The sequence below is a fragment of the Camelus dromedarius genome, chromosome 31, assembly GCF_036321535.1.
Source record: "Camelus dromedarius isolate mCamDro1 chromosome 31, mCamDro1.pat, whole genome shotgun sequence".
NCBI classification, from domain to species: Eukaryota; Metazoa; Chordata; class Mammalia; order Artiodactyla; family Camelidae; genus Camelus; species Camelus dromedarius.
In genome coordinates, this window is record NC_087466.1 from 16,239,802 (window position 1) to 16,258,281 (window position 18,480).

Genomic DNA, 18,480 nt, shown 5'->3' on the forward strand with positions numbered 1-18,480 from the left:
TTTGATCCAGGGCACTTTCAATATTTCCATTTATTCCAGTAATTCCGAAATCCATCTGGGCATCGGAAGAACTTCAGGGAACTCATTAAAACGCACATTGTTGAGTCTCACTAAAACTAACTGAATCAGAGTCTCCAAGTGGTGGGACTCAGGAATCTGTATTTCCTCCAATATTCTAGGGCGTTGACTATTTGATACAGTCTGTGAACCAGCAGCATTGGAAACTCATGGGAGCTTGCTACAGATGCAGAATCTTGGCATCAGCCCAGAACTACTGAATCAGAACTTGCCTTTACACAGGACCTCCAGGTGATTTGTGTGCACATTAATGTTTGAGAGGCACTCTCCTAGGTGATTCTGATGCACGGTTTGGTTTGGGAAACATTCTGCGGTTTTCTAACATCAAGACTTCACTCTGCCTGCACACGGGAAACATCTGGGAAACTTTTAAATACTGACTCCTAAGATCCACCCAATACCAACACATTAGAATCTCCAAAATTAAGATACTCCACTGTGAAAGATGAACGAAATCACTTTTGTCTTCGTAATGCTTTTCTTTTTATTTTATATTTGAAGTTGTGTAAAAATCATTTTTAAAATAAACTCTCTGGCTTCAGATTTTCTATTATGAAAGAGACTTGTTCATCATTTTATGAAACAAGAATCGGCCCACTGTCTAGAACGTGGGCTATACTGGGTGTTATGAGGGATACAAAGATGTGGGCTACCCTGTCTACCCCAAGGAAAAGTGGCACTCTTTCTGCCCCGGAAGGCAAAAAGAGGTGGGAAACAGATTATTATTGATAAAGTGCCCAAAGACTATTGAGAACCAATTATGAAGTATCTTTTTTTTTTTTAACCCTTATGGTGAGTAGTCCATTAGAAAACAGGGCAAAAGGGGAAGGGAAAAAAGGAAATTTTTATGGGTTGATTGGAGTAAACCTAATCACATGATGTCCTTTGACAATAAAGATGCTATTACTTTCCTTAAGTCCTTGGAGCATTAGGTACTGTTTGTGTGTGTGTTTTAGGAATTGAGCAGATTTTTAACACTGCGTCATCCTCGCTCTCCCAGACTTTGCCTGTCTTCATCTCAGTTTCCCCACGGTCTTCACCTTCCAGAGTTGAGAGGCTCAAGTGACTAAACATTAACCCCCGAGGACAGCCTTAGCACCTATGGAAAGAAATGAAGACCACCCAGAAGAGAATGAACAAAGGTTATTTATTTCCAAGTTGCAGTAGCAAGGGAGTCAGCCACCATCACTTGTGTTTGGCAAAGACTCCAACACAGTCAGGGCAATGGGGAAGCTTCATACTGGGGAAAAGGGAAGGCTTCAGGTATATCCTAATTGTGGTTGTTTCCATGGGGAAGCTGGAGGCGGGCTAACTAGAAGCAGGGCATCCTATGTGATTGGTTAGGGAGCTTGTTTGGCTTTCTCTGGTTGGTCCTAAGTTGGAAGGGGGGAAATAGGGAAGCTGGCAGTTATTGACCAAATCCTGATGGTTTGGGGTTGACTGATGCAGAGGTTGTGGTTTGGCTTCCGGGCTGGTGGCTGCTGAGGTGGTGGGTCAGAATTCTATTGTCAAGTGCAGTCTTGCCATTGTCAGTTTGTGCATCTAGTCTCTCATATGCCTCCTCATTTGTTCACTGGCGAGGTAAGGGGAAGCTGGTGGGACCTGGATCAAATGGCAGAAATGCACAGAGACGTCTCCTAGAGGACACTATCTGGGTAGAAATTGAGCCTCCCCAGCTTTCTTCTTGGAGAGGATAAGGGTGTCACTGTCTTGGAACCCACAGATCCCCAACCTCCACCAATCTTGCAGGACTTGGCCTTGGAACTCCAGCTGTTGCTCCTCTCTGAACAGCTCCTCCTTCTCTTCAATCTGCTGCTTCAGATCCAGGATGAGGCTGTTGGGGTCAACAGCATAGGAGTGGCTCCAACCACTGGGATTCTTCACAAAGAGCTGGATCTCAGGAGGAACGGTCTCCAGCAGACAGATGCGGGTGTTGGAGAAGATCCCATAACTGGCCAAGTAGTCGCGGCTCCTGAGAAGCTGCCGCTCCCCGCTGGGCTCCTGGAAGGACAGACGCAGTACAGCCGAGGAGCCCAGTGTCTCCTGGATCTCCTCTTTAATCTCCTTTATGAGCTTGTAAGGGTTCACCGTGAGAGTTAAATCAGGGTAACCACACTGCTCCACTGTCACTTGGATGTCTCGTGCGCTCTGGAAGGGAGAGGAGAGAGATGGGTTAAGTCCGCATCCCTGTCTGAGTGCAAAAGTTCCCTTCACCTGTCCTCATCTTTGCAACAACAGCAGCACATATTTAGAGGGTGCCAACCCCTTTCCAGGCTCTGGGCTGGGCACCATTCATAGTCTTCTTAACACATTTTGTTCTCGCGGTGGCCCTGTGAGGTTGGTTCTATTATTAGCCCATTTTACAGATGAAGAAACCGTGGTTGAGCAGGGTTAAGTTATTTACTGACCATTACAAAAGGAGCAAGGAGCAGAGCAGGTATTTGAACTGAGGTCAGTCAGACTCCAAAGTCTGTTTATCACCACCTGAGGCCACACTCAAGGGCCCAAGAGCCCCAGGTGGCTGGAGAACACCATCTGGAAGGTGCTGGGGGAGGGGGATGGTAGGCAGACCCCTAGCTAATCCGTTCAAGCTGATCCTTTTTTCTTTCAAGAAGGAAGAGGCCTAGCATTGCCAACTCTTCTGATTTTTCAAGATGAAAATCTATGCATGAGGGTTTTTATATTCAGGAAAAATCCAGAGGGATATACTTTTTAGCCCATCTGTGGGCCTCCTCTGGCTGGTACGGCCCCAGTTTGTAATGTCTGTGCCTGATCCTCTGAGTCTGCTTATGCCTTCTGCTCCAAGTAGCTTAGTCTTTTGCACACTCCTCCAGTCCTTTGCCCTGACCCTCTACCTGGATGGAGTACCCTTCATTCTGAGTCTACATCCCTCCCTGGCTTTTGGGGCCCACCTCAAGCCCTCACTTCAAGGAATCTTCCTTGGTGACTTCTGGTGACATTTGTTTTCTGATTCCACAGCCCCACAAAGATCTGGATGTGAATCCTGGCTCTGCTGCTTCTTAGCAGTGTGACCTTGGTTAATCACCTTAATTTCTCTGAGCCTCAGTTTCTTCATCTGTAAAGTGGGGATAATAATGTTAAAGATAATGATAATAATAGTACTTGATCTTTCTATTTTGCAGAACTGTTGCTGGACAAGTGCTCTGCAAATTGTAAAAGCACAATGTGATGAAAATACATTATTACGATCTTTACCTATACCATAGGTTTGGCATCACATTATAATATTATAATGGCATTTTTTCTTTTCTGAGTGTCTTCTCTGGTGATTCTGATTAGCAGTTTTGTGCAAGTTTGTGTCACGGACTTGTTTCCTGACAAAATCTGGTGAGTTTCTTCAAGCAGGGGCCAGGCCTTATTTCTGTACCAGTGTTGCCCCGTTGGCCACCTCCCATCAGCCCAGTGCTGGCACGGAACAGCTGATTGAATTGACTTGTGTGGGCTCAACTTATGCAAAGAATGATTGACAGCAAAGAATCCCAGTGATTCTTTGGAAGGTTACAGAAAGAAGAAAGAACAGGGAAACAAGAATTTGAAGATAAGGAATCTGAGGCTCAGAGAGTTGAATAATTTCCCCAAGTTCACAGAGCTGGTGGGTGGTGCAGCCAGGCCTCAAACTGACACTCACGCCCTATTGGCTCCACTGACACCAAAGTAAATAAGTAAATACTATGTGGTGTTCTCATTCTGAGCTTCAAGCCCCTGGCAGCCCAGAGAAGAGCCATTACCTTCACGTTCCAGCTGCAGACTTGGTGCTTGTTGTTATAGCAACAGTTTTGTTTCAGGCACTGTCTGGCCCTCTGAGAGACTGTTTCCCATTTGTAGCCTCTCGCCACATTGTGGGTGGGGTCAGCCGGATCCAGGATGATGGGCCTGCAATGCAGAGAGAGGGTGTGCAGGCTCGCTCTAGTTTGGGGGCCTGTAAGCCAGGAAGAAGCCTCCTTGGCAATCATCTACTCCAGCCTCTGTGCTTCTGCTATGTCCAGAACCCAGAGCAGCCAGTCCAGGAGGGCCCCCAAAACATCACCAGAGAGTAACAGAACAGGGAGGATTCTATTTCCAAGAATTTCTCTTGGAGAGCGTACTGTAGGTGTTTGCAAAGAATTTTTGAGTTGTAGACCCTACTCAGGCAGGTGGGCCTCTTAAGTTCAGAGCTTTTGTTTTGCTGGGCAGGCTACATAAGTGAGCTGAGGCTAGGGCTGCTGAACTGCTCTGGATGATAGTAACACCACCAGTGCCATTTACTGGGGGCTATTGAGGCACTGGGCCAAACTCTGAATGAACCTATTCTAATTCCTACAACAAGTCTGTAAGGAAGGAGCTATGGTGATGATGATGATGATGGTTTCCCCCATTTTACAGATGAGGAAACTGAGGCACAAACCTCCTTAGGTTCTCCCAACCTGAAGATGGGACTTGTACCCATCTCTCCTGCCTCAACAGACGACAGGTTGGGCTGCCTCTAAGCATTTCTCCTCCAGGTAAATGAATAAATATTTTAAAGAATGTTGGCTTGAAGGGGGTCTAATAGCCTACTTGGGCTGCTCAGGGTGACCACATGTGTAGGATGTCAAACCCATGATCAAGACCTGGCCCTTGTACTCTGGGAGCTTTTGACTCAGGTGCGCATTGCTACCTTATCTATGTGACAGAATGTGATAGAAGGTTATTGCTGTGAACTGGACACTTTAGGCTCCATGCTCTCGACTCCCAACATTCCTGGCTTCCTGAAATGGTCCTGCCTAAAGGAGTCAGGGAGCAGTGCCAGGCTGTCCTATGGGGTAGGGTCACCTGACTCAAAGTGACCCACCAGGTGACCTGATGTGCAGGGCCAGTGCCCAGTGAACAGACTGGTTCCCTCTGGAATTTGGACCAGCGATGATGGGAGTCAACCTCATCAACTAAGAGTAAGAGGGGAGCAGGGCAGGTGTGGAGAGAGAGGCAGAGGCAGCGAGAGGAAAGGGACCGTGTGGCAAAAAGAGAGAGAGGGAGTCTATGCATTTGCTCAGGTCCCAGTGGTTTTCCAAGGTCAATTTTCTGAGCATCCCTACAATAAGGCTTTTTAGAAGAAGACCTGATTTTTCTTCCTTGTAAAAAACAGTCACATAACGGAACAGTAAACACTCTTGTGATACTGCTTGCTTCTAATATAAAGAGTTGTCTCAAGCTAGGTTCCCCCAGAAGCAGATCCCAGGATAAGAATTTGAGTGCAGGTCATTTATTTGGAAGGAGATGCCAGGAAGCACCAGTGAGGGACTGGCAAAGTGAGACAGGGAAGGGAAGGGAAGGATGACAACACAAGGCATGTATCAAGGTGATTACCACTGTGAGCAACTGGGGTTTAGTCCCACTGGGTGGACTCTGGGAACCAGTACAGAATATGTGACCCAGAGAGTCTTTCCATCTGAGATGGGAGGGAGCTGGGGTGTTTACATGCCAACTTCCACCAGTCACTGGGGGAACTTGAAAAACCACAGACAAAGGGACGAAGGTGCTGACAGTTGGGAGGTTGAACCAGTCTTCCCTGAAATGGTAAAGGCCCAGGGAGTATGAGTGGGCACTGGCAGCATGTGCTATAATATTGAACATTTATCGGGCATCTCCCATAGTCTGGATACCGTAGGCCCTTTACATATATTTCCTCTAGCTCTCCCAACAGTAACTGATGCCAGTCACTCCTGTCTTGCAGGTGAGGAATGGAGGCTCACAGAGATGAGAAAATGGCAGAGCTGGGATTACACTTGAGTCTCCACGATTCTTCCCACTTTCCCACACTGTCACTAAAAAGCACTGAAATTATCTGAGGGCAAGAGGGCTAAAGCAGGGTGGAGTGGTGGCTTCAGGAACAAGGAAAAGGCTTATAGCCCCTAAGGCCCTGGTAATTTTGAAAGGCAGCCAACTTGAGTTGTCATCCTTGTCGGGGTGAGATTTCAGCTTTCCTACTGAATAAAGCCCACCCATAAAACCTGATGCCACCTTTCCTTCAACTCTCTTTCTTTCCTCTTTGAGGTGTGGTTGGCATGTGGTGATCTAGTACCTCTCATTTTTGAGCTCTTTTCTGACAAAGTCCTCGATGATCGTGTTCTGGAATGTGTAGTACTTGGTCCAGAAGATACAGAGGGACTGATACTTTGTGAGCAGGCTCATCACAGTGACCAGGCCTCTGTCCAGATCGAAATTCTCATTTTCCTGAGTACCCACTTCCCAGGCATAGATGGTCAGTAGCTCGAGGGCATAGAGAGGCGGCAGGTTGGCCCTGGGGCACAGAGCTTTCACGTACTGTTGAAAGACATGGAAAGAGAAGAGACCCCAAGATTCCTTGTAAAGATGACATTGGACCAGAAACTGGAAAATCCAAATTCTTGTCCCAGCTCTGCTACCTACTTGGCCAAGTGACCTTCCCTCTCTGGCTCTAAATGGGTTTCTCTACTTTAGAATTTAAGTGACTGGGTTAGTCTAGTTGGTTTCAGACTGTGACAGATGTTACTCCTGGAATGGAGTGATGAAGAGGTGTCCCAAAGAGCGAGCAGGTTGGGGTCTGCCATCAGCACCCCAGACTAAGCAGCTCCATTTAAATTTATTTGGGCTTCTGAAAGGTTTCCTTTAAGGAAAAGTCTTCTTAGCCAAAAAAACAAAAAATAGTGTGTGTGTTGGGGGATTACAGGACTAGGTAGTAGCTGAGAATCTATGGTGAGCATCAGGGTTGCCTCTCTAACAGGTGTTTCTTCCTTCTCCATTGTATAGTAGTCTTGCTGTTTGAATGGGATTGACCTGCCCCTCATCTCCAGGGCTGGCCTTAACTGGACAGGATCATCAGTATAAACCTATTCCCCTTGCCAAGTGATTGGTTCAAGAGAAGCCTTGTGATCTAAGTTGGCTCAATTTGAGTCAAGCTTAATTCTTTTGTTCAGTGGTCGAAGGAAGAAAAGTCCCCTCTTGTATGTGGATGTGAGGGCAGGAACAGATGTGGCCATTTTGCCACCATGAGGGAAACCAGCCTGAGCACCAAGGTGATGTAAGAATTGAGAGAAGCTGAAAGTACCATAAACAGAGCTGGAGTCTTCACCAAACAGCATCTGAAGTCCCCTCTTCACTGTTGTGGGTTTTCACACATGAGCTGATAATTCTCTCTGTTATGCCAGTATGAGTTGGTTTTTCTGTTTTTTTTCTTTTTTCTTTTTTCTTTTTTTTTTTGGTGTGTGTTAATTGCAGAAGAAAGCATCTTAACTGATATCAGTCACTTCCTGCCTAGAAACCACTCTAACATTGAGCTAGGAAGTGAAAATTTCTGTCAAACTTCCAGCTATTTGGTTTGTGGAAGCAAAACTGACATCTTGTCCACTGGCCATTACAAATAAGTATTGTATCATACCCCACAGTCAAATGGACAAAACCCCACTTTGACCTTGAAACAAACAGAACAGGGTCATCTTGTCTAGTTCTAGCCCCCCAAATAAATGAAACCTCACGCCTTGCCTGTAAGTTATTGACTCACTAACAAAAACAACTTTATCTTTGACTTTAAAAATCTTTTAAATGAAATTCAAATGTATTTATTAATTAATTTGTTTTTGTAACATTTTGTGAGTTCACACCTAACAAAGCTGTAAATCTTCACTAATAAAATAATTTTTTAAAAGAATTTAAACTCATGACAATACAATTCAAATACTGGTGAGGTTTTACTAGTGAGATTCTTAAAACTTAGATGATAAAGAAAATGCAGAATGCCTATAATCATAAGATATAAGCCTTAGGAAAAATGAGCCACTCATTCCTTCTAGGATCTTAAATAGACTATTTAATGGTCCATTAAGAAGAAAAGAAGAAAGGATTTCTGTTCCCTTCCAGTGCTGATGTTTAGTAATGCTCTGATTTCTTCGTGTTTTGGATTTCTCTGACTCTTGTGAAGTTGCAGTGTGTCATGACCTTTCTAGATATAAGCATGTGAGAAAAATCACTATTTTCCCCAGCATCAACAGAGACGCTCTAAACCTAATAATCTTGGTGATCATTTTTTCCTTAAACACCTATTGAATTTTTTTAATTGAATCAAGACTTTCCTTCTGCAGCCTGATTCCCTGGCAACTTCTCTGATTTAATATATGATTTTTATCTTAGTTTCTTTTTGCAGTTGGAGGTCCCACTGAGATGGTTTCAGAGGACTTATTTCCAAAGCTGAGGAAACCACATTGCCTGAGAAATGCACCCACCCCATGGGCTGTTTAGATTCAAACATGCCGCACCTTTTCAATTTGGAGGGTGACAACCACAGCTTTTACTCTTCTGACTTGGTCTACTCCCTCCCCACCTCTGCTCTGGTTTTCTTTCTGATTCTAGATGAAATCTGATTCTTGGTCAAGTCTGATTCTGGTTCTTGTACTTAATTGTGTTGGGCCACTTATGTCCCTGTTGGTGACTACAACCTGGGAGTCTGGTTTGATGGTTTGACCATCTGGTGGCCTCTGCTGGGAGACAGATGGTAGGAATTGACTCTCTGCTGGGAAGACAGTTACTATCATGGGAATCAAGATGGGGGTTATCCACAGAAGGGAGAGAGTTTTGACTCCAGCATAGCAGTGGGGGACACTGGGGAGGGGAGGGAAGATGACCGCAGTGCTCTGTTTCTTGATCTGGGTAGAGTGATTAGACATCTAACGCCTTTATTCATTCGATTGTACTTGTATTTTTTTTTTTTAATCAATCTCTGCTGGGTGGCAGTTGATGAGAATTTGTATTTTTGTGCTTCTCTCTCTCTCTTTCAGTCTGTTTGTCTTGAGAATTCAGATATCTCCTGAGAGCTCCATTATTGTTGTCTTTCATGCCATTACGAATTTAAATCACTCAAAAATTGGTGTGTGTGTGTGTGTCTGTGTGTGTGTGTTCACGACTCCTGAAAAACAACCCTATAAAATTAGGAGCTGATGGACTATTAGATATTATGCTGTGTTTATTTTGGACCCATAATTAAAGTAGTAAAACTAAAGCTGTCAGTTCCTTTTGTCTTTGTGTACATAAGTGAAAAAAGCTTTTCACAAAAGAGTGGTCTCATTATGATATAATATATCTGCAGAAACACCTCTTCCTCACAACTCCACTATAGGAAATTAATGGAGTGTAATAAATTTGTAGATAAGGATTCATATGGTCGCCAAAGGGGACTTTTGAATTTACCAGAATCTTTTAGTTCAGAAGTAGGTGACTTGGGGTGGGGAGAGTCTATAGCTCATTGGTAGAGTGTGTGCCTAGCATGCTCAAACCTGAGTTCAATCCCCAGTACCTCCATTAAAATCAGTAAACAAAAACCTAATTACCTCTCCCTGCAAAGAAAAATCATAAACACAAAACCAAAAAACCAAAACAAGTCTATAAAATTAATTTTAAAAAAGGGAGATGAATTCATAAAAGCAGATTGCTTAACAAAATGAGAATTACCCAGGTTAATGCTCTATTTTTAATGGCTATAGGAGAAGAGGAAAAAAACCTTTGTTTCTGCTGAATCTCCTACCATCAATATACAGCTATCCATGTACAAGCTAAGATACATTCTTCAAATGATAGATCATTCTACCTGACACCTCAGAATTTGAAAATCCCCATACAAATTCCTAGTATAGATCATGAAGTAACAAATCCTCAGGAAAACAAATATAATTATTCTGTAAAATAATAGCATATCTAAGTTGGTTTTGCTTACAAAACTATTTAGAATGATGGTTGAATATTCACAAAGTGTCTTTATATTAAGATCCTTTTCAGGACTATGTAGTGTTTACCTACGTTCAGAAAAATTTGTCCTCCTTCCTACTAGGATACGATTAGATAAATCAATACATCAAATTTATAAGTAAATTTGTATCCATGTCAGAAATCTCAATTAGGTATTGCTAATCTCACGATTAAGAATCAGACACCAAAGGACAAATAGTGCATGACTCCACCTATAAGAGGTGCCTAGAGTAGCCAAATTCATAGAGACAGAAAATATAACAGACATCATGGCCAGGGGGAGGATAGAAAGAGGAGTTTCTGTTTGGGATGATAAAAAAAAAAATTCTGGAAATAGATAGTGGTGATATTTATACAACATTGTGAATACAATTAATGCCACTAAATTGTACACTTAAAATGACAAAACAAATTAACAAAAAAAACAAAGTCTCATGTTGTTCCCAGAATGGCATTAAATTAACTACTTCAAAAGATAGAAAATAAACATCAGTTTGTTGGTAAATAAAAAACAAACCAAAACCCAAACCCAAAAAACAAAAAAATCAAGGACAACTCTTCTGATGTGGAAATGATGCTTATAAAGTCTCTCTTGGAAACTGTTACTGTTGCAAAGCTTTTGAAAGCCCAGCACTACAGACAGTCAAAAGAACACTTTTTTTGGTAGGTCACAAGCATGAATAAACTTGGGCATTTCTGAAATCAGTGATACCCGCTTACAGGTAAGATTTGGCGGATAGAACCCAGAGATGCTAACTTACATGTTCCTTGGACCCTGACCCTAGCAGATGAATTGGTAAGAACCATAAAATACTTTTGAACCATGAAGGTAAATGACGACTCCCAGGACATTATGAAGTCTGCAGCCAAAAATGAACTAGTAACCTTTTTAACATCAGAGGACTCTAGTTTTGTTTAACATGCATAATATAAACTCTTTGTGTCCTTGTGTATTGATTAACACATCTTGTAACACTTAGCTAAATAAAACTCACATAAAAGAAAATGTCAAATTAATAATACTGAATCAAAAAACTGTTTCACAAAACCATATGTAGTCAAATTCTTGTCTTAGAAGCAAAGACTTGAACAAAGGAAGAGCTATAGAAGTAAAACTGGTGTGTTGTTCTGTGGACATTAGCATAAATGTGCATATTATATGTATCCTTAGTCACACAAACAAGCAAAGCACCCCGATCATTTTGTTGAGTTCTAGTTTTCCAAATCCAGCAGAACCTAGGGTTGTTTGCTGTTATGTGCCTGACCAAAGAAACCAATTTCATTCTTGGCTTCGGTGATGCTAATTTCTGAAGATACATCACAACCTTGGTTGAGGTGATAATCATGTGAGAAAACTGCTGTTTTTCTACTATGGACATAGTAACTGTAAACTAACTTTGGTAATTTTCTGATTTTTATCTTTAAATACTTTTTTTTTCTTTTTTAACCAAGCCAGTCTAAAATCCAACTCATCATTTTTTAAAATAAGAAAGCGTCTTTTTCTTTTCTTTTCTTTTCTTTTCTTTTTTTTTTTTTTTTTGTCTGTTTCTGAGTCTTCCTTTCACAAGTCCAGATGACTCTGTCCATCTGGGTATTTTGAAATATACTTGGCAGACACCATGCAGATCTCAAATGTAAAAATCTAAAAAGAAGCTGCTCTCTGAATGTGCTCACTCAGTAAGGGTCAGGAGACAGGATGCTACTCCAATCATTTGGAAGGGGGAATAGGTGCAGGATGGACTTAAATGAATCTTTCCTCTTGTTAGTCCTGACTCAGCTGAGATTAACATCCAGATAACCCAGAGAAGCTAACGTTAGCCAGCACTGGACTGTAGCCGGAACATTACAAGGACTGTTTGTTGAAATACTGTACGTTCCTTATTTTTCTCCTTCCTTCTCTGTTTCTGTCTCCTCTCCCTCTTCTTATCCTCCTTCATTTCCATCTTCTTCCCATATTTCACTGAACATTTCAAACGACTAGCATTCTCTCCCACCCCACCTCCATCGCCCCTGGGTGCTGTTTGCTGAGATGGCAGACCTCACTCCTGCCTTTTCTTACCCTCCCTCCTCCATCTTCCCCTCCTGCCCTCATCCTAGTAGCCGCCTCACCTCCAGGTACCAGTGTTTTACCAGCCGCAGGAGGCTCTTTAGCTTCGCTGGCCGGTGTTTGATGAAGTTTTTCTGCAGCTCACTGAAGGATGGCGAGAAATTTCCAGGGACATTGCAGGCCTTAATCAGACTCACATAGACCTCTGGCGGGGGCTGAGGTTTGTGAAGATAAAGCTCTGAGGAGAGAGGAGGCAAAAGGGAGAGAGTAAGCGCTTAGGAAGCCCCAGGTTGATGAGTTAGCCGGTGGGGGAGAGCCTGCTAATTCACTGGAGTCTCTCTTCAGGGGAGCCTGGGACCACATAGCCTAAGACACTAAAGGTTTCCCTTCTCGATTGTCATTCTGGGGAGAATCAAAAGTGGGTTTTCTATTCGGCAGGCCACTCAAGGACTGTCCTCTTTTCTTGCTGTGCCCAACACCCTCAGTTTCCCTTAATGTTTGTTTTGGATCTCGCTCTCTCAGTGATTTGGAACCTCCATCATCACAGGGGAGAACCAGTTCCGGATAAGAGAGCTGGGCTGGGAGATAGCCCATGTGCTCAAAGGTGGGCAGGTGTCACTACCGCTAACGGCTCCCGCTCCCTCAGCCAACGGCTGTCGCGAAGCTGGTGGGCGGGACATTCCGACATCCCACGTGGGACACGGTCGGTTGAGCGGTGCTCCGTACTTTTACCGCAGTTCCCCAGGGTCACAAGCCCAGGGGCTGACCACGCTGACTTTTTCGGTGTGCACCTTGCAATGTTCCTTCCCTTCCGTCTCACTGCCTGACTCCGCTGACAGCGTTGGCTGGGCCTGCTTATCCTCAGACCCGGGTCTCAGGGTCGGCTTGCGGGAGAGCCCGCACGGTGCCCCGCCCCCTTGCCCGGGAACGGCTCTGGGAGCAGCCGGGGCTGCGCTTACTCCTTTCCCTCCCTGGGTCTCACCTCCTCTCCAAGCATATATTTATGTGCATGATTCTTTGATACCTCTGTTTCCCAAGTTGAGCCACGGGACAGCCACAGTTGGTCAGTCCCAGGCACCGCGGGGGGCACAGCGCCCAGCGCAGGACATGGGCTGAACGCGTGAATGCGGGTGTCTGCACTCGGCCATGACCGGGGGCTGAGGGAGCTGAGGGTCCTGCAGGGAGGGCGGGAATGTGAGTCGGGTGGGTTCCCCTCCGCTTACCCAGGGCCCCGAAGGCAGGCACAAGGGTGACGGTGATGGGCTCTCCAGTCTCCCTGGTCTGCACGGTGAAAGAGACAACTTCACAGGGGGCTCCCTGGACCAGCCTGAGGTCCTGGAGCTGGAGGGCCAGCAGGTCCTGGCAATACAGCAGCTTTTCATAAATCAGGTTCAGAATGCGCTGGTGGTGCTTGGCCTCCTCCTGGAAGCTGCGGAAACAGCTCAGGAACACCACCAGCTCCACCTCCGTGGTGTTCCCGAGCATGGTGCCATTCCCCAAGGAGCCCACCTGCGCAACAAAGAGTCCCATCACCCCAAGGCCTCTACCTGGACCAGGCAATCCCTGAGGCTCTCTACCCGGATGAATTATCCTGTTCAATGCCCACCACCGCCCTCAGGGATGGGTGGTTACTGCTAACATCCCCCTTCAAAGAGGAGAAAACAAGAGATCTCTAGAGGACAAGCAGCTTGTCCAGGGTCACACAGGGGGTGGTCTGAACCCAAGTAGGCTGACTCCACAGCCTACATTCTCCTCTTTTGAGGGGGGCAGTAAGTAGGTTTATTTATTTTTTTTAAATTGAGGTACTGGGGATTGAACCTAGGACCAATCTACTACTGAGCTATACTCTCCCCTCCCCTGCTTTTAAAAAAGAAAATTGAATTGAAATCAGTCAGTTTACAATGTTGTGTTAATTTCTGGTGTACAGCATAATGATTCATTTATACATATATATTCCTTTTCATATTCTTTTTCATTATAGGCCATTACAAGGTATTGAATATAGTTCCCTGTGCTATACAGTAGGGCCTTGTTGTTCATCTATGTTTATATATAGTAGTTAGTATCTACAAATCCTGAACTCCCAGTCTATCTCTTCCCACTCCCTTTCCCCTCTGGGAACCAAGAATTTGATCCTATGTCTTTGAGTCTGTCTCTGTTTTCTAAATACCTTCATCTTTTTCTTTTTCTTTTTAAGATTCCAAATATAAATGATATCATATGGTATTTTTCTTTCTGTTTCTGACTTACCACAGCCAGGTTTCTTATTCCTTACCCTGCTCTGCTTCTGAGACTTCACCTTATTTGAGGAGTGATCCCTTTCTGAGCGAACAGGCTTGTCTACTCCACAGAGTGGTTTGAGGATCCTGGGGTGTGGGAAGTGAGGGGTCTGAGCAATTTTATGAGCATTAAATAGCGGGGCACAGGATTGCCTGATGGATAACAGCCACGGGCTGGGGAATGGGGCAGCCCGATTTTGACCTTGCCTCTGGCACCTGTTTCTCAGCTGTGGGATCCTTCTGTAACGTGAAAGTCATGATGGAATGTGAGTCACCAGGTTATTGGGAGGATTAGATAAGATCGTGGTGCCCGGCCCTCAGAAAGTCAGCAATACATCTCTCTTCCTCCTCTTAATCTTGCTGACTTAGATCAGCTCTTCTGCTGCCTGGGATTCGACTTTCCCATCTGAACAGAAGAAGCCTGAGCTGGATGATTTTTTAAGGGGTCCTTTTCATGCTCTGAGATTCTAGACTTGCTCTCTGAACCTGTTTCCTCTAATATACAAAGCCCTCCAACTCTCTGTCCTTCCCTCTTTCTCACTCCAAGTCGGGAGGTGAAATTTTCCAGGGATACATCAGACCTCAGGTCGGCTTCCTCTGCTGGTGGGTGGAGTTGATCCTAACCCAGCTGTCAGCAGCTGAGCCCTCACTGTCTGGCACTACTGAAAGCCCTTTATACATCTGATACCTTTTAACCCTCATCCCCACTGATTGAGGTGAGGGAACTAGTATCATTATCCTTCTGGTACAGATAAGAAAAAGGGAGGAAGTTGGGGGTTAACCATCTTGCCATGGACTCATAGCCAGGACTCATAGCCACGGTCAGATAGAGGGTCAGAGCACACGGTGTGGTTCCTCTACCCCTTTCTTCCCTGTGACACAAGCCTACGTGCCAGACCCTGCTTCTGTGGAGGAGGAGTCTGCCATCTTTTTTTTTTCCCTCTTAGTTTTCCATTTTCTTTCTCCAACTGCAACCAGACTCAGGGTTTCCACCCTGTGTGAGAGGGCAGGGGATGGCACCCTGTGTGTGGATGAAGGGCACATCCCCCTTGAAGTCTGTTCCTAGGCTGCCCTCCTCACCTTTCCCTGTACTAAGATACAGGCAGAGAGAGAAAGGCATTCTAGCATAGGCTTCATGAGTTGCTTCAGTTAGAATCTAAACTATTTAAAGACAAGCACGCATTCATGTGGACCAGCACAGCTCACCAGATTTTCAGGGGGTGGGGGGAGGGTTTAGAGCCCAAATAAAATGTTAACTTCTCATTGACCATTGCTTTTTGGGTGTCTCTATTACCGATTGGTTTCAAGGATGAAGAAATGGCTGTGGTCTGCAGTCAGGATCTGAGGGCTGGGTAAATACCACTTCCTGCCTTCAAAACTCATATTGTTTGAGGTATCCTCTCATCCCCAGACATCCCCCACTCCAACCCCATTATTCTCAGGGTTTTCATGGGGGTGGTCTGGGAGGGTCTACATGAGTCACACTGATGCCTCAGGCCCAGAAGAAAGTTCGAACAAGAGCTTATATCGATGTTTTTGTTTTTGAGCGTTGACTAATCATGTAGCCTGCATCACCCCATTTACTTGATGAGAGACAGATGATGAAGGTGATGACAGCGTTACCCCAATTACAGATGAGAAGACTAAGGGTTTGAGAGAAAAGATGGTAAATCTAAGGTCACACAGCTGTAAGAGAAGATGCCAAGAGTCAAACCCACGTCTGATGTCAAAATGTATGGTTTCTCACTTAAATTGTATGGCTTCAGGATCCAGGTGCTAAGGATAAGAGTAAAGAAGTGATTCGGCCCTGAAGCTTCAAGGCGGAACTAGAGCATTGAGCTGGGAATCAGGAGTCCTAATGCGAGTCTTGCCTTTGTCCCCAGCTCGCTGTGTGAACTTGGGAAGTCGCTCACCCTCTCTGTGCCTCTGTCTCCTTAGTGCTTACATGCAGGATTGGCCAAGATAGTCTGTCACCAGGGCCTTTTGTGTTGGGAAACTGGAGCTGGTGACTGAATTAAGAATATGTTGGTGGGAGGGTATAGTGTGTGCTTAGCATGCACAAGGTCCTGGGGTCAACCCCCAGTGCCTTCATTAAAATAGAGAAACAATTAATCAGTAAAGAAACCTAATTACTGCATCCCCCCCCCAAAAAAAGGGGGAAAAAACCCAAAAGAATATGTAGATTATGACCTGATGAATGAGGGAGCACAAGCCACCCACACAGTGTGGGCAGGTAGCTCCCTCAGCATCCAAACTCCCTCTGTGGGGAAATGAAACCTACCCAGTTGTTTGGATGGAAGGCACAGTTTCAATACACCCATACAAGGGAAGCAGTCGTAAGATTGATTACTTACAGATCCCAAAAGTCAGGGGACGCAAGTGAGCCAGGGAAAGAGCAGTCCTCTGTCCCAGCCAGAAATGAGCCACAGAGCAGGGTAGAAGCACCTGTTACTTATAAGGTGGTTGGGCTGGAGGTTACCAGCTTTTCACAAGCTTAACTCTTTTAAGTGGTTATTTTAAAAGGTGCCCCAGGAAAGTCAAAGCAGGAACTTGCGGGGGTATCCTAAACTCAAGCCCTTATCTAAGTGTCCAGATTCTGGGTATGAGTTGGGTCATCATACTGTAAAATGCTAGGAAAGCAAAATTATTTTCCTTAAAAGTTGTTTTTCTCATCTCACCTTTCTAATTGTTTGACCCTCTTGAATTATGATCCTAGCTAGGGGAGGTGACATGACGCAGCTGGAGGAAGGGCTTGGGGGAAAAAAATCTCCATGGAGGCAGCCTGGAGTGGAGTAAGATAGATCTTGGTTCAAATCCCAGCTTCACCACTAACTGTGTGACCTTGGGCAAGTTAACTTACCTCTCTGAGCTTTCAGTAAAGAAAAACTTTTCATTATCAAAAATTTTAAACATAGAAAAATAGAAAGCGAATACAATGAACCCTTATACCTCCAAACAGTCAGATTCAACAAGTCTAAATTTTTTGCTACACTTGTTTCAACGAAGCCACTTTAAAGTAAATACAGACACTAAGGAACTTAGTCCTTAAATACTTTAGCATTTGGGTCCAACAAAGAGAACATTTCCTCCCATAACCACAAAACTACTACACCTTAAAAAAAAATTCCCTTATATATGTTATCTAATATTCAGGCCATATTGAAATTTCCCAGCTGTCCTCAAATTATATTTCACAGATGGTCCATTCACACTAAGATCCAATCAGAGACCTTGCATTGCATTTGGTTGTTACAAACCTTGTCTTCACTGAGTTTCCATTTTGCTCATCTGTAAAATGGGGAAAGAGTAACACATACCCCACAGGGTACGCAAATTAGAGATAATACATGTTAAGGGGCTAAGCTAGTGCATCCAAAAAAGTGAACTATTATCATTGGCTTCCTTACTGGACTCATTCTGCTCAAGGCAGCAGTGCATTGGGGTGCCGGCAGCTAGGTGGAAGGTCTTGAGATGTCAGTGGCATGGGCTAGGGATAATGAGGCAAGAGGTCTGCCAGCATCCTCAGGGACGTGGACCCTCATGCTCGGTTCTGTGTGGCCCAGGGATGGAGGGCAGCAGTCTCACCTTGATCACCTTCTGCACCCACACCTCCTTGTCCAGTCTGCTCTTCCTCTGGAAGCACTTCTTTCTCAGGGAGTACTCCACAGTCCTCACAACCTCCAGCACCTCCTCTTTCCACTCCCGACTGGGGTGCAGGCACTGCTGCACGAAGGTAGTCAGCCTGTAAGCAGGGGTGTCAAACAGCTCCTGTGGCAGTGCCATCTCTGTCCTGAGGGTACCAGTGTTGGAGATATATAGCCACACACCTACGCAGCTCGTGGCACACACCCTCTTCTTTAAGGGGGCTCCTCTTCAGCTGACCTCCGGCACCCTGTGGAATAAAGGACCAGAGTGCAGAGGACACCAGGGCGTCTGGCTGACCTGGGGCGCCTCTTTTTGGAGACCGTCCACTGCAGCAGGGGCACTGAAGGACACTGAGTTTAGCCTGGAAGGTCTGGAGCCACCTTAACAGGAGTGGCTTTCGCTCAGCCTTTCCACTGAAGGTTTCATTTCTAAAGTTTTAGTTTCCTTTTTATGATTTGGAAACTGAAACTGGCTTGAGTTTGGCCCCGGAAGAGGCAACTTCCCTAGCAGATGGGAGCTGGATGGTATCCACAATCCAATCGCCCCACCTTGTCATACGATACAGGTCCCAAAGAGGAAGGACTTGCTCAAGGCTGGGCTGAACAGTGGGAATTCTAGGGTCACACAAAACGAACTCTGAATTCCAGTCTGCCTTTTACCAGACTCTTAAATTCTTTGATC

General features: G+C 44.9%; 1 protein-coding gene across 5 annotated transcripts; it reads right to left on the reverse strand.

Annotated features, from left to right (window-relative positions):
• Positions 1 to 1,208: 1,208 nt before the first annotated feature.
• Positions 1,209 to 18,194, reverse strand: OASL (2'-5'-oligoadenylate synthetase like). 5 transcript variants are annotated; one of them, XM_064481207.1, is made up of 6 exons: positions 17,740 to 18,188; positions 13,099 to 13,156; positions 11,938 to 12,113; positions 6,137 to 6,378; positions 3,828 to 3,972; positions 1,209 to 2,226 (listed from the first exon to the last, which is right to left on the reverse strand). In XM_064481207.1, exons 1-6 carry the CDS (start codon positions 17,935 to 17,937, stop codon positions 1,726 to 1,728), a joined length of 1,320 nt encoding a protein of 439 aa, XP_064337277.1. In that variant the 5' UTR covers positions 17,938 to 18,188; the 3' UTR covers positions 1,209 to 1,725. The 5 variants fall into 5 exon arrangements, with proteins under 5 accessions (XP_064337277.1, XP_010993548.1, XP_010993547.1 ...); XM_010995246.3 differs by having other exon boundaries at positions 13,099 to 13,234; XM_010995245.3 differs by having other exon boundaries at positions 13,099 to 13,384; positions 17,740 to 18,187.
• Positions 18,195 to 18,480: the final 286 nt, after the last annotated feature.